Source organism: Berghia stephanieae, chromosome 2, assembly GCF_034508935.2.
Source record: "Berghia stephanieae isolate SIO BIC M18660-M18661 chromosome 2, UCSD_Bste_1.3, whole genome shotgun sequence".
Lineage (NCBI taxonomy): Eukaryota > Metazoa > Mollusca > Gastropoda > Nudibranchia > Aeolidiidae > Berghia > Berghia stephanieae.
Genome location: NC_088361.1, coordinates 77,824,678 through 77,842,177, shown reverse-complemented (window position 1 = coordinate 77,842,177; position 17,500 = coordinate 77,824,678). Strand labels below are relative to the sequence as shown.

At 36.0% G+C, this 17,500-nt stretch overlaps 1 protein-coding gene across 1 annotated transcript in view; it reads right to left on the bottom strand.

Moving 5' to 3' along the window:
- LOC144964014 (uncharacterized) overlaps positions 1–17,500 on the bottom strand; it is a 139,118-nt gene that overhangs the window by 89,816 nt on the left and 31,802 nt on the right. Inside the window, exon 7 of the mRNA XM_078897959.1 lies at positions 3,657–4,183. Within this exon, the coding sequence (XP_078754085.1) occupies positions 3,657–4,183 (527 nt within the window). The remainder of the gene's footprint in view (positions 1–3,656; positions 4,184–17,500) is intronic.

Here is a 17,500-nt window from a genome sequence, read left to right as displayed (position 1 = left end):
GTTTTAGTCGTTATTGTTCAACTTTTGATTCACAAAGGAAGGGGGAACTGAATGATGGGCGATGGGCCAGTAGATAAAGGGTTGCATTGTCACTTGCATTACCACAATGTGTGACGAAATGATATTACGTTGAGATGACTCTGTTGATAGATAGCATAGCTTTGTTCTAATCCCCTTTGTAGACGGGATTTGAAAAGCAAAAAGCCGCTTTCAAGTGTGTATACCATCAAAAATAAACAAAAATAAATCAGGCAACCAAACAAAAACCAGAGTACAACATTTGACAATAATTAAATGAATGATACACAAAATTTCAAACTCTTTTATCATGAGGAAGCGTAACACCAAGAGGTACCGAGTTCGAATCTCCAATTGCGCAGTGTCATCGCCTTAGCTCAATGTGTGGCCCTGTACTGTGGCTGACGCCTGAATTATTACAATCTTCCCTTGGAATAGACCTTAACGACAAATTTCGCCTTCTGTATAAATAAAGGATTTTTAAAAAATTGCTCGTGCCTACAAAGTAGTAAGTATTATTTCATTACTCGTTTCAGGCTGTGTTATAGTCTTGTGGTCTTTTGGTATGACACTCAGGTTTGGACTTTTGGCTTCCTAGCTCGAATCCCGTTGTAACGGCGCTTCAGTCCTTATAAAGGCTCTTTACTTTAACTTCTCCTGACACACTAATGAATACCTGGCCCAAAACAGTGCCGTTTATATCGAAAGAAAAATTATAATAACCGTGACATGGTCTATATTATGCTAAGTGGTACTGTTGGCTAGTGGTAAAAAATTAAAGCCATTGGTAATCTTTATTAGACATGTTGCTTAACAAAAGTTCACAATCTAAAATAAAAATCAAGCTGATATTTAGAAAAATACCAACCCCCCCCCCCCAAATAAATAAATAAATAAAACAAAAAGAAAAAAACAAAAAACAAAAAACAAACAAACAAACAAACAAAAAAAAAACAACACAAAATACAACTACAGTCAAACAAACAAGACCAAACCAAAACAAAAAAAAAAAAAAAAACAAAAACCAAAAACAAAACAACATGATAATTATGAACTCGGTTATGTTGTTTTTTAGGGTTTTATTTTCTGCCAGCGGACAATCCTCTGTTACCCTGGTATCTATCAATTATAAAGCAACCAATCAATCCTCTTTATTTTGGGCATATGCCCAATTCCTCATAAAAAGGAAAGGTAAATAAATCTAGAAAAATACTTATATTTCACCTCTATTTATGCTGGCGTACCTAGAAGATATAATATGTAAGTTGGTTTTATCTCTTATTTGAGATTGTAGGGCAAAAGAGAACAAGAGAGACGGAGCCACCCCTAGTCATTTCCCACTTTGTTTAACCTAATTACGAACTGGTTGGGTCCCGTGGGCAAGCAAGCCGAACTATGCCTTCCCGCTAGCCGTTCAATTTTCTAATGGGATTAGAAGAAATCCATCTTCTGATGCTATTACTCCGTTCCTCACTGGAGCTTCAAATCGACACGAAAGCACGAACTCTCGATTGCTTTTGTCTCTGGATGATTATTTTAGCGCCCTGCCCGACCCAGACTCCTCGCTTTTTGTCCAGCTTCCCTTTTCAATCGGTCCTAAACAACCATTGAAAAACACAGACTTATTATGAGAAATGCTTTGGAAAAGAGTGATACATAACAATTATCGTCATTATGTGTTAGCCGTCCATTTTGGTGCGGGAAGAGAGGATGTACGCTTCTTTCTTTTTTTTGTTTGTTTGTTGGTTTCATTTGGTCTCTTTTTGTTTTTGTTTTTGTTGTTGTTGTTGTTGTTATTTTTTGGGGTTTTTTTTTTTTTGGGGGGGGGGGGGGGGGGGTGGGGGTGGGGTGTCCACTATATATATATATATATATATATATATATATATATATATATATATATATATATATATATACATATATATATATATGTATTATATATATATATATGTGTGTGTGTGTGTGTAAAAAACACAGAAACGAGTCGTCTCGGCCACAAAAATGTGAGTGAAAATTTGCATTCTATATATATATATATATATATATATATATATATATATATATATATATATATATATATATATATATATATATATTTAGATATCTTCTCATCTCGGCATTTTAATTTGCACATTTTGTTGTTATTTCTTTATCTAGATCTCGTGTCTCTCTGTCTATTTGCCGATCTACTTTGCTTTCTCTTTTTATAATCTATGCATACATACGTATACATAAGTATACACACACAGACACACACACACATATATATATAATATATATATATATATATATATATATATATATTATATTATTATGTATGTATGTAGTATGTATGTATGTATGTATGTATGTATGTATGTATGTATTTGTATGTATGTATGTATGTATGTATGTATTGTATGTATGTATGTATGTATGTATGTATGTATGTATGTATGTATGTATGTATGTATGTATGTATGTATGTATGTATGTATGTATGTATGTATGTATGTATGTATGTATGTATGTATGTATGTATGTATGTATGTATGTATGTATGTTATGTATGTATGTATGTATGTATGTTATGTATGTATGTATGTATGTTGTATGTATGTATGTATGTATGTATGTATGTATGTATGTTATGTATGTATGTATGTATGTATGTATGTATGTATGTATGTTGTATGTATGTATGTATGTTATGTATGTATGTATGTAGTATGTATGTATGTATGTATGTATGTATGTATGCATGTATGCATGTATGCATGTATGTATGTATGTATGTATGTATGTATGTATGTATGTATGTATGTATGTATGTATGTATGTATGTATGTATGACCAATCCGTAGAAGGGAAAAAGGGGAGGGGGGGGGGGGTGCGCATTTGGGACTTTTTAAATAATTTAGGTGAGGCGAGCAGGGAGATATCAAATGGTTTTATCAAATATACTACTTGTAAAATAGCTGCGACAGCGTAAAGATTATGTTTTTGTTTTCTCTTTAGGTGGATTTTCACCTGGACATTTTGTGAGCTGAAATTCAATGGAAAGGGCGGGGATGCGCAAAATTCTGAACAAAAAATAGACGGCGGGGGGTGGGAGGGGGGGGGGCGTCTTTTTGATAGAGTAGAGTAATAGCAACAAAGTTAAATGGCCCATTCTTAAATTCATTTAGCACGTAAAATGACGCTTCCCTTCTCGCTGACTCAATGATGCTGTCTTTTAATTTTGATGTTTTTAAAGTCGACCATGACCGACGTGAGCAGATTTGCAGGTCTGACAACTGGACACAATTATGGGTGGAATGAGAGTATTACATAATAACCAACAAATTGCAAAATTGGAATTCACAGTTTTAAAACCAACTTCTGTTACTTTTACCATCTCCTTACCAACTATAGGAAAATCGTCACTTTCGTTAGGATATAACCAATAGTTTTCTTATTCAAATTTCTTTTGTACATCATAAAATTTAAAGAAAATGAACAGTGTGTTGTAGAGCATCTTTTGCTAATGAACTTATTTATCGCAAGCATTTTACTGCTATTATGTTTTATTGATAAAATCTATTTTTGTGTTAGTTGGATGTGAAGTTTTGAGGAAAATGATGAAAATGGCTGGTAAGGAGAGAGTTAAGAAATCTCACCTGTTGAATCTGTTTGCAATTTGCAGTGTATTCACATCCATCTTCAATAGGTCTTTGTCGAAAACTATCCCATCCAATACCATTCCAGATTAGTATTTCAAAGGTCAAATTGACTCCAGTTGCAGCACTGATTTCTAACATTAAGGTCTGTTTCACAAATGCAGCTATCACCGGTGAGACCCTCTGACTAGTTTTATGTCCTTGCCTGCTAGAACTGTGATGACGAAGTCCTCGGTTGTTATCATCATTTCTACTCACTGGAGACATATCTGTACCCATTCTTTCATGTTCATCTGTGTTACTCATTTTAAAATCACTTAAGCGCTGTCTCAATCCTTGAATGGTATCCAAAGCTGACCAACTTTCTTGGAGTACTTTGTTCAAATCCTCGCTGAGTCTGGGGGTGCATGAGGGAAGGGTCCAATGAGGATTCAGAGGACTCACTTGAAGAAGGCGTGGTTTGGGTGACAGAATATGAATTGGCACGATGATGGTTTGAACAGACATCAGATTTCGAACTCTCACCTCTGTGGAATAATAAAAGAACAAATGATTTACAGTATAGTCAACTATATACTGGTTCGAGTTAATTTGGATCCAAAAAATCTTTGAGAATGATAAGGACGGAAACAAATTTTTTCAAGTAACAATTTATGGCGTTTTTCGTACCTCATAATACGTTTTGGTGATATTTTACTCCTTTTTCGATGAGTTTTGACAAGACTCAATGCGCAGGTTTCTTTAATCTATGACTCAATATGTGGCTTCAAAGATACCCTCATTGAGCATTATCATGGACCTTCTTTCAGAGCCCCACGGCCCATGTAGCCGGAGTTTACTCAGGCTAAAATGGGGTTAATGGACAATGGATGCTTGCTACATTTTGGATAGAGATAAAAGACTCGGCCACCATTCGCTGTTGGGTGGAAATTTATACCAACAACATAAGGAGTAATACTGGCTCATCAAGTGAAACAATACACAACTATACAACGTTTCGGCACTTCGTCAGACGACAATGACGAGATAAAAAATATTGCATTTAAAAAATTGAATCCTAGCATCACGGGAAAAAAGGGGGGGGGGGGGGGGGATGTGAAAGTGTTTGTGCGTGTGTGTGTGTGTGTGTGGGGGGGGGGGGGGTTGGTGACAAAATATACAGAAATGTGTCTGTCTGTCTGTCTGTCTGTCTGTGTGTGTGTGTGTGTGTGTGTGTGCGTGCCCAAGGGAAGGAATGAGAGAGAGAGAGAGAGAGAGAGAGAGAGAGAGAGAGAGAGAGAGAGAGAGAGAGAGAGTGAGGAGGGTGTGTGTGTGTGTGTGTGTGTGTGTGGGGGGGGGGGGGGGATTGTAAATTGAAATTTGAAAGCTGGATAGGCAGTGGGGTCATCAAGAGATATCGCCAGCATCGGAGAATGAAACCGGTCCCTTTGTTAAGCGAGTGCTGTATCAACTGTTTATTGGGGCCACTAATTGATCATAATGAGAGTTGTTTTTAAATAATTTTGACAAGTGACAATACTAAACAAAACTTAAACCGACGTAAGTGAGTTTGGTCGCAAAGCTGGCTTTGGAGCCATAAACTTGTCTACGAATTTACTCATGGTATAAGAACAAAAGAAAATACATTTTGTCATAGAATGAATATGATGATGACAATGATGATGATGATGATGATGATGATGATGATGATGATGATGATGATGATGATGATCATGATCATGATGATGATGATGATGATGGTCATGGTGGCGGTGATGGTGAATCTTGATATTATTAAGAGTTGTTATTTAAGTCCAATGTGAGATGGAAGATAATTAAAACAACACCATGCAGACACGCAGACAAAACATTTAAAACTTTAAAAATTTATCAAAACAATATTGAAACGCTGAGCTCATAATGTGATGATCTGACAGATCGAGATGGTCAGAGAAATGATAGAGAAAGTACTACCGTGATCTGGTAAAACTCTTTTTCCCATTCTGATCATAAAACGTTTCCTTCAAATATCGATCGATTGAGATGAGCTCAAACTTGTTATAATTGGTCGTTTGAAATAGCATATAGTGAAATGGAAATTGTGATCGGAGTTGTTAAGATTTCTGGTCAAGAAAAATCCCATTCTATCAAAAGTTCCAGGAACGAAACCCCCCCCCCCCCCCCCCCCCCCCCCCCCCCCCAATAAAAAACCCGAAAAAAAAACAAAAACAAAAAACAAACAAACCAAAAAAAAAAAAATAAAACCCACAAAAAACGAGTGTACGGCGTCCCCCGTTTCTAAATTTGAGGGGAAGAGAAGAATCCTTAACTGGTGCCACGTTTGTTTGTTTTTTATTTTAATTTTTTTTTTTTTTGGGGGTGGGGGGGGGGGGGGGTTGTGGATTTTTATTTTAGGTTTTTTTGTTATTAAAAAAAATTTTTTTTTTTTATCTTTGCTTCTCACGCAGGTAGGTGGATGTCTGGGCACGTGCGCTCTTCGATTGTTATTATCGACAATTTGAAGGGGCGTGGCTGGAATTGATTGACAGCATTACGCATTAGGCTAAACAGATTGGATTCCGTGATATCCAAGAACTCTGTAAGATTCCTTTTTTAAATTGTCTTCTCTTATTGTAAACACTTTTATGTTGACGAAAAGCCACCGTGTGTGAGACGATGTATGCTGAGGCGTACTCCATCTTTTTAAAAAATATCCTTCCTGGCCTAAATGAAAAATAAATATATCTTAAGAATATCATGATAGTATACGTGCTTGATATAAATGGAGCTGGTTCTATAACTGCAACGTACAAAGAAACTAACACATTATAATCAATATTAGGCAGTTTATCTTATCAGAAAAAAAATAGTTGACGAGGCGGAGGTTGTCAGAGAAGAGTGTCACCCGAAAGTACCCAGTGTTGAACCCGTGTTTGGAATCCTGATTTTATTTTAAATTGAGGAAAAAACTTGATTAAATTTTGCTCACTTCCAGACGCCGCACTGCGAATCAGTAATAAGTACCTTGTCTAGTTACGATATTATCTCAAAGTTTATCAAAAGGTAAAATGCCTCAATGGCTTTATAAAAGAAATTATCTCATTTGTTGATAAATCGTTTCAATTAGCTAAGCATCTTTGTTATTGTCTAAATTTAATTCGTTGAGTGCCAATCAATACCAGAAAAAAGCAAACTATTCCTGTCACACCAATGATGGTCTCTGTTTATATTGTCTTGACTCTGGGGTCTTGCTGGACGATGATGAGAATTTAAATCATTCTAAATCGTCCATTACACCACTGTGTATTATAGCAAGCTCTAGCAGTTTGCAAGTTGTTGATATTAAAGAGACAGTTGCGTGGTTTTCGGCATTTGATTTATCTCTCTTTTTAAACCGTGGCTTTATTGTAATAGATTTGTTTTCTGGTTACTGCGTATTTTACTTTGAGAAAGTGATGCTTGAGAGAGCAGTGATTTGATTTCAAATCTGTAATGCCTCAAAACAATATTATGTCGGCATGTACAAGACGCAGAAAACTGGAATCTATGTCGTAATTTTGAAATTTGAATGGATAAATTGCTTTATTAAAAAAGAATGAGTGATATTTCATAAACTGAAAAAACTAAAATTTTGTAAGTATTTTCAGCACAAATTTTCATCCTGACATAATACCATTTCCAGGTGATTGTTCAAATATGAGACTGTGACGGAAGGCCGTTTTTGTGACGCTCGTCACAAAAATACTCAAATAAAAAGTTATTGGTAGAATTATGGAAAATTTTCACTTTCATCGCTTTCTCGTGGTTCAGTAATAAAAAATATTTTTAAAATGTTTTTTTTTTTTTGTAAATGTCAATCTCGCTAGTTGTTATAGCTTTTTTATGGTAGAAAAAGTGTGGACCAAGTTGATACTCTTTTCACACTTTTCTGAACCTTCGAGAAACTATTTGTGCTATTCTGTTGAAGCAGGTTTGTGAGTCTTTGTTTCATTTCATGTGATTCAACTGATAGAAACTGATCTTGTGAAAGCGATTTTTTAAATTAGTTTTTTTCCAAAATAACAGCGTTATTCAACCAAATCGACTAAGAGTTTTTAAAATCCTATTATTTTGTTAAATTCCCTTCAGATAAAACTTCATTTCAGGAAACTCTTTGTTTTATTTAATGTATTATGGGTAATTTCGGGTGATGTATGAGAAGATACAAAGAGAAATTGGTTGTTTTACGAATGGGGTTTTTGTTTTTGGGTCCTAATACTGGTTTACCATTAGCTCCTTAATCTGGGATACTTGTCTGTTGTTGGTTTTTGCTTCTAATGTTCCCCAAGAGTCAGTCGGTTGGTACGTTTATCACAGTTTTGAGACAATTTCAATTAGCTTTTTCTACATGCTTTACGGCACTTTTTTTTCATTTTACGTATCTTTTCTTTAACTTTGTCAGAATTACAAGTTCTTGTCCTGTAATATCATAATCACTTTTCCTTGGTGACAATTATGTAGCAGTCACTGGCTGTAAGATAAAGATCTAAATAGTGTGTATGAAACATTGCCAGACAAAGCAAGAAAGAAAAGTACAAGGAAAAAAAAGATTCCAAAACATCAGCCTGCCCGGACGGTAATCAGGAGGTCAGAGTTCGATTCCCCAGTCGAGGCAGGCTAACTTTTTGGCGGGGAAGGTTGTTTTTTCTTGTATTTTTCTTTCTTGCTTCATCTCGCACTATTTTATACACAGTTTCTCAGCTCTCTTTCGTTTTCTTAATTAATCTTTTTATTTCTGAATGGAATCATGGTTGCTAATATGTCTTGCTGTAGTTTACAAAAAAAAAAAAGTATATGATTATCAATGACTGTTTTGAATTCATTTTAAATAGAATTCCACACATCATCCATACATTTGAGGTTGTAGTATATTATTGTACATCATCCATACATTTGAGGTTGTAGTATATTATTGTACACATCCATACATTTGAGGTTGTAGTATATTATTGTACATCATCCATACATTTGAGGTTGTAGTATATTATTGTACATCATCCATACATTTGAGGTTGTAGTATATTATTGTACATCATCCATACATTTGAGGTTGTAGTATATTATTGTACACATCCATACATTTGAGGTTGTAGTATATTATTGTACACATCCATACATTTGAGGTTGTAGTATATTATTGTACAAACTCCCTTTCACTTCAGTCTTTTCTTTAAGAAATGATTTTTTTTAAACTTCAAAAGTAGATTTTTAAATAAAACAAATGTGGTGTTTTGAAATACCCTGTAACAGTTGTGATATGTATCTGTTTGAGTTAGCGTGCGTGGGTAGTACGTCTACATGGCGGAGGAAGAAGAAGAAGATGATGATGAGAAGAAGAAGAAGAAGAAGAAGAAGAAGAAGAAGAAGAAGAAAAGAAGAAGAAGAAGAAGAAGAAGAAGAAGAAGAAGAAGAAGAAGAAGAAGAAAAGAAGAAGAAGAAGAAGAAGAAGAAGAAGAAGAAGAAGAAGAAGGAGGAGGAAGAAGAAGAAGAAGAAGAAGAAGAAGAAGAAGAAGAAGAAGAAGAAGAAGAAGAAGAAGAAGAAGAAGAAGAAGAAGAAAAGTACATCTGTGGAAGACACAATCATTGTGTGTAAGTGTGTTTGTATGGATGTGTGCTTATGTGTGTGTGTGTGTGTGTGTGTGTGTGCGTGCGTACGTGTGTGTGTGTGTGTGATTGTAAGAGTTTTTCACAATTCATCTCTATATTTACGTATTGTTTGTTAACGGTATCCATGCTATGTCAGTTTTCCCAATTGACATATTATTATCAAATCTGCGATGTTAAAAGACAAAGCGTCGCATCGTGAAAAAAAAAACAAAAACACATTTTACAGGAGAAACAAAAAAAATCGGTTTTCTTCAATATCTTTTAATCTATCAAGTCGTATTTCTTAATTTATTTATTTTTAAATGAAACATTTTATATTGACATAGAGTCATGAAACCCAGATAGAGGAGTGGGCGTTCAGCTCAAGAACACGCCAGTGTCAATAACTCAATTCGACACAATTACCAATATGCGACCTTTTGTCCTATGCCGAAAGAAATGAGGTGACACGCCTAGAAATAATGAAATATTCTGAAAATCTCTCTCTCTCTCTCTCTCTCTCTCTCTCTCTCTCTCTCTCTCTCTCTCTCTCTCTCTTTCTTCGTGTTTACGGTTACTGAAGTGGGTTTTAGCTATACAGTAAGTGGGCACCGAGAAGACTGGTTTCTAGAGAGATGTGATACAACATATTGCACAGATCTCAATAAATTATCATCTCTATCGAGGTAAAATTATTTATAGATAGACACATACCCCAAGGAAGAATAGTATTACAATGGCATGATTCTTCAATGTAAGCTAAAATTCAACTCTCTCATTCCAGAAACCTGAATGTTATATCACATGGACATTGATGTTCACACAGATGCTGGCAGATTCGTGGAATTGTGGAAATATTTTGTTTTGGAAAATGCTTAATAATATTATATCATGTTCTTCAGGTCTTTACATATACTTCTGTTCCTATAATTCAATGTCAATGTAAAGAATAATGAGTGATTCTAAACCACTTGGTATTTATGTTATTGAATCTGAGTTCTTGTTTTTGTTATTTGGTGTTTTCTTTTTGTTGTTGTTTTGAATGTTTTTGATTTTGTTTACGTTATAACATAAGGCTACATAGGAGTGTACAGGTGTTCGTTATTTTATATCAGCTTGTAATAATATAACACAAAGGATAATTGAAAACCAAATATTATACTTTGAAGTTCTGCTATTCAAATTGTGTGACTGCTTTGCAAATTTCCATGATATATTATGTGTTATCTATATGATATGTGTATGTTCTTGGCAAACGTGTGCTTGTTAAATATACCACTAAGGATATCACAATTGTAATTTAATATGCCAGGTTTATAATTTATTTCTTGCTATTAAATTGAGAAAACAATACATTAAGAGACAGAAAAACAAGATGAATCATCATGATAATACCACCATGCCTACTCAATCCACATTCTGACATAAACCTCACCAAATCATAATATGGTACAGATTTGGAACAATCTGGCAACTGGCATTAGGAGGAAAAGCATCTGTTGACGTATTTCATAGAGGAATAATGTCATTTGTGTGTGCCATTGGTGTGTGGGTGTGGGTGTCTAGAGGGAGTGTGTCTACATTTGCAAGTGTGTATTTATCTATGCACATGGGCCTCACTCACTATCAGTACTTCATTATAATAATTAATATGACATCAGATTGTAAAGACGGGGGACTCTTCTCTTTCCTCTCTGTTTGATATGTTGCATTGTAATTGCCGCGTATAATTAACAAGTATGTTTATATATAAGGTGTTACAAAACTATGCATAATATGCTCACATTGTTATTAATTCGTTCCTTTTTCCTATGTGAGCTTTATATTCCCATGTATGTGACCAATCGTCTCGAACAGGTATTAAGTCAGCGCGTAAACCTTAAGATTACATGTCAACGTCCTCTTGTGTTCAATGCCTTGCGTTGTTTGATGCAAGCGAAGGTTTATAGCGAATATAGTTATTAAAATTGTCCCAACTTTCGGGAGCCGCTGTGGTGTAATAATAGCACGTCTGACCGGTAATCAGAAGGTCTGAGTTCGATCCCCAGCGAGGTAGACTGATTTTTGCGTTTTGCTTTTTTTTTTGTTCATGTATTTTTCTTTCTTGTTTTGTCTGGCACCTTCCATACTTGTTCAGATCTTTAAGATTCAATGTCAAGATTATCTAAAAAGATGGAGTCAAACTAAAAGCCTTCATTAAGGAAATGGAGTTCAAACAACTTATTTTGACCTTTTTAAAAATTATTTAAATTAAAACTCAATATTTTCCATCTAGTCCATTTTTGATATGATACAAATCGATGTGTTGACTAAGATGTGTACTTATTTGTAGGTCTGATAACCCAAATTGCTATGGCCTCATTGTTGCAACGGAAATACTCTCGATCAGACGCAAAATATTCAACATTATAACAAAGTTAAATCAGGCCCATAACTGCGTTGAGTTATCAGACCTGCTAATTTGTCCACCTAGGTTGAGTCACAAGTTTAAATTACTCTAAAATGGTGTATTGAAAAACAAGAAAACACGATAAATTATTTTTTATCTTATTAGACCTATGGACGAAGTGTCTTTCTATATAAATAAATAAATAAATAGATAAATAAACCCGTCAAATGAGCACGTGCGCGTGATTTCTACCGTACTCTGAAAAATCACGTTTTAAAAAATCTCTTCAGAAAACTTGTCCTTCAAATATCGATCTATCTATTAAAATCATCTTGTCGAAAAAAAAAAAAATAAATTCAAACTTCCGGATGTCCCATATTTTAAGGTTTTTGACAAGCTTGGGTCATTTCAATCGATCATTATTTATTTGAGAAATAAGTTTTCTGGCCAAACTTTTAAAAACATACTTTTTTTTCAGCGTATGTCAGTTTAGTCCTTATTATCTGTTGATTGTGTCTAAATAGAGGGTGGGTGAATCATCATTAATTTGCTTGACGTGTGTGACAAATGTAGGTCAAAACAATTAGACTTCAATGAGAGCTGCCCTGCACGTGCAATTTTGATGTACATTGAGTAATTGATAGGGATGCTAATGTCCCAAAATAATATTCTACTTATCAGGATCCTATGTTATCATTAGTTCACCATGGCGGACACCTGTTGATAATGGGCTCATTACAAAGAACTTGGTATCTATTTATTATTCTCATTCTTTTGGACAAGACATATGGGTAGTACCCCACGAAATCTCCCTCCCCCCCTATCCCTCCCTCTCTCTTCTCTTTCTCTCTCCCCCCCCCCCCCCCCCCCCCCCCCCCCCGCCCCCACCCCTTTTTTTCATAGAAACAAAAAAAAAAAAAAAAACAAAAAACAAAAACAAAAACAGAATAAGAAAAGAAATTATTTCCTTTCACATTGGAATGGACGTAGAACATGATTTAATCAAAATATTTCTGCTTCATTTCTAAGTGATCCGTTGTTGATTATTGTTTTATCCTACTGTCATATAATAGTATACTCTGTTTCTGTTTTGTTTGTTTTTAAGGGTTTTGCGGCGCTTGCGACACATTAAGGTTATATCAGCGCCAGTAAAAAGTGAAGAAAATGGGGTAGTAAAAAGTCTAGAATTACAATCAAAGCACCCAATAGAAAGTAAGACAAAGGGGAACTGGGAACAAATAGGGATCAGATGTCGATTCCAAGAGCATACCGCCAATGTACTCAGTTTGAGATCACCTATAAGTCTCATCGGGATACAAGCACAGGATCTAACAAAGAGGAATACACTCAAATGCTTGCATTATACATTCAAAATAACAAATATAATAATACATAACAGAGATGATTTACAAGGAAAAAAATATCATCTCCCAAAACAAAAACTATGCATTTGACTGTTTAAGATCCTAAAATATTGAGTTATAATTTGAGGTAGTCCGTTCGAGCCATAAATCCCATAGACTATAATTTAAACGGGTTTCTATAGTAGTGTCTTTGTGCGTGATATCCGGCTGACGGATGTTGTGAGCATTTTACTTCAGCGTATAGCATCAATAAACAATCTTCTATCCGATCGTTTCTGGTCATTTCCGCTCGTTTCCCACTGGTATCTATCTCCCATATTCCCAGGTTTATATCCCTCTTAAATCCTCCTCCCATAATCCCATGTTCATTCCCCACCGGTGTACACTTCCCGGGGTCCCTGAATCACTCCTCACTGCTGCCAACTTTCCATAACCGTCGTCGTTTCGTCGTTTCCGCTCGTTTCCACTCATTCCGGTCGTATCCGGTCGTACGTAGCACTCTTACAATCTGGTTAGGCCAGACCTGCCTACTTAAAAAATTAAAGATTCGTAGTTTTTAGAAGATAAATAATAAATAATGGAGTTGCTATATTTAACTTTGCAGATCAACAATTTACCTTCACAATGATAAGAGAACACATCACAATCCTTGAAATTATGCATTCTGGCATCAACTTTCATTTTCAATGAGTTTAAACGACTAAGAAATGTTTATTAAGTTCTGAAATTGGAGCCAAAATTTCGTAATTCTACGAATTTTTCGTAGTAATAGACAGGTCTGGGTTAGGCGTAAGCAGTGTTGCCAAATTGGCGGATTGTTATCATCGCGTGGCGGGGAAAAATGGCCTGGCGGATGGCGGACTGTTGATGATTTGTATACCCTTTAAAAAAGTAAATGTTTAGCAAATTATTTCTCCCCCCCCCCCACCCCCGCCAAAGTGACTTTTAGGAGCACCAATTGTGAATGTACTGTTGGTCTAGATCTATATACTACACAACTTATTTAAGATTAACCGAAGGGAAATACAATACCGACAGACTAACTCCCGCTCAAACAAAATCGTAACTCCGAATCTGCATGCCTTTAAAAAGGGAACAGTTGTAAATAGTTGAGTAGCGTTTAGTAACATAATTTTTATTCTTAGACAATATATTATTGTTGAATATAAGTGATTTAAATCAACATGGCATATTTTTTGGCAGATTTGGGCAAATGTCGCAGGTAAAGTAGGATAAAGTTGGCGGGTTTTGGCGGATTTCTCGCATAAAGTTGCGGAATTTTTGCAACGGCACCTGGCAACATTGGGCGAAAGCATACCGAAAGATAGGTAGATGATTAACCAACGGACGAGCAGATATTGATATGATCACGATATGGTGAGAGAGAGAAAGAGGTGGGGGGGGGGAAGAAAGATAAGAACGGAGAGAGAGAGAGAGAGAGAGAGAGAGAGAGAGAGAGAGAGAGAGAGAGAGGGAGAGAGAGAGAGAGAGAGAGAGAGGAGAGAGAGAGAGAGAGAGAGAGAGAGGAGAGAGAGAGAGAGAGAGGAGAGAGAGAGAGAGAGAGAGAGAGAGAGGAGAGAGAGAGTGAGAGAGAGAGGAGAGAGAGAGAGAGAGAGAGAGAGAGAGAGAGAGAGAGAGAGAGAGAGAGAGAGAGAGATGGTGTTAAAGCACAGATGTAGTTGTAGATAAATATCTATTTGTTGTGACGAGTATCTACTCGAAGCATGCTGTGTCTAATTTCAACAATATATTTCCTTTGTTTGGGTTTGCATATTTATGCAGGTTTATTTGTTAGTGTGGGCATGTCCTTTGTATACTTTAGTGTAAGTGTGTGTGCGTGTGTGTGTGTATGTGTGTTTGTGTGTGTGTTTGTGTCGTTGTGTCTTTGTTTTTTGTTTTTTTGTGAGTGAGTGTATGTGGGCCACCTACGATGTGGGTGTCTCTGCTATTGTGTGTGTGCACTAACAGGCGTTCGATAAGGGTTATTGAGTACGTGTTAGTAACATTGACAGTTTATTTGATTGCCTCCATGTGCACACATAATAATGAGTTGTTATTGATGCTATGCGTCTATTTAAACACTCACAACATCCACCAGCCGGATATAACTTACTAACACACAAAACTATGTGTAATCTTAAACGTTTATAGTCCTCTTAATGGAATTTAGTGTTAACTACTCATAAAATAACTGGCTAGAAACGACAACAGAGAGTTGATTGTCGTTCCTTCTATTGGTCAAAACATGACACACTGCGTCAAGGTGGTATTATATGGGAGTGAACTAGATTAAGAAAATCAACAAATTCAGCAGGCAGTTTAGGTATTTCCACGTGTAATTCCCAATTAATTCCCACTCCTGAAGGGAGCGATCTATATTCATGTTTTCGTCCAACCTGGTCACCAATCACATGATTTGTTGCTGTTCAACGATTGGATATTTCTCAACAAATGTAAACACGCTGCTTTGTTTACAAATGTTATAAACATATCCATGTGTCAAGCTGAATCAAATGACCAATCGTGATGTGAGATATTTAAAAAGCTGTGAACACTTTTCACAAAGTGGGTAACTTTGAGCACATTTTGCAATGTGACCAATGACCTCGAGCACATGGAAAGTTAATATAGATCATGCCCATTGAGGCATCAAAAACTGAATAATTGATTACCCTGAGTACCAACTAAAAACTAGAAGGTGAGTTTAAAAGTTGTACAGCGGTTATTGCTCACGTTTATCACACTGCATTTTCACATTTTTGTTTCTTTTACAAAACCGCGTTTATTCCCCCCAGCCTGTCAAAAGAAATGATATTCATATTCCAAAGAGCAAAATAATATTTACTTTAGTGTCATAAATTATGTCTGATATATTCCAATTAGGACCGGCAGACTCTTGGGATCCCATTACGCACTCATACATGTGAGTTTTTTCTTTATATATTTGCATCATTTTGTGATCCACATAAACCATGATGTTTATTTATAACATCATAGCTGCACCGTGTTATAATATATAACTACATTTAATTAAAGCAATTGAAATAAATTATCGTTTTTTAAGTTATTATGCATGTTTGAAGTCAAACTTTTTTTTTGCCAGCCTTAGAGAGGGTGGGTGGGGAATCAATCGTTACAATATTATATAGACCATCAACTATTAGCGTTGCATACATGCTGTGTTAGCTGCTACAGGTTGCGGCTCTGTTGTACACTGACTAAATTCCAAATATATATTTTTTTTCAGTTTGGCCAGAGATGATTTAATTCAAATATCGATGGATGAAGATGAGCTCAATTGTGAGAAAACAAATTCTAACCTGAGAGAATAAAAAGGTATTAAATAATTTTGACAAATTCAGGGTCCGTCTATCGATATATCGTTGGAATTTCTGGCCAAAACTTTAAATGGCGCTTTATATCTTAACGTTTCTTTTCGTTTTGTTTTACCAGTCAAACTAGACGACATGGCATAGATAAGTTATCTATTGACTGTTTTCTGATTGAGATCAATAGTGTCATAACAAAAGCATGAACCGGAATCTATAATGTGATCTTTCAGCTTAACATAAATGTTTTGGGTTATGTCATTGTTGAGAACAGTGAGCTTTGTCTCTTAAACAAAAAAACTAAAAGTTAATACATCTAAAACGAGGAAACGAGAACGTGAAGAAATCACGTTAAAACCGATTTCCATCGCTGTTGCCACGGCCACCATACTGTCGTTACCACCACAATTACCAGGACCAGCATTACCATCACTACCATTACCACAACGACACTTACCACCACTAACATTACTATCACCACCAATACCATTACCACCACCACCATAACCACCAACACTGTTACCACCACCGCCAGCATTACTACCACCAGCATTACAACAGTACAATTACCAACACTACAGTTTCCCTCGCTACGATTACTACCATCATTACCACAACTACCATTACCACCACATTTACCTCGACTAACATTACCACAACCACCACCTCCACCACCACTATTACCATCACACCATTACAATCAACAACAATACCACAACCACCATTACCTACACCACTACCACAACCAGCACCACCACCAATTCCACCACTACCATTAACACTACAAATATTACCTCCAACAATGTTACCAGCACCACTACCATTACCACCACCACCACTACCATTACCACTACTACAATTGTCAACACCGGCATTACCACCACTACACTTACTACCACTACCATTACTACGACATTACCACCACCACCACCGTCATTGCCATTACTACCAACAAAAACATGTGGCTATGTGCTCTAGTGGTATGACACTCGCTTTCGGATCGGAAGGTACATGATTCGAGCCTCGCTCGGCGCATAGTTGAGTCATTGAAAAGGAAAATGGCTCTTTACTCACATTCTCTCACCATATTCAGGTGTAAAATGAGTTCCTGGTGGTTAACAGCGTTGTCTCTGTCCGAAAAAAGTGTAATATCGCCTA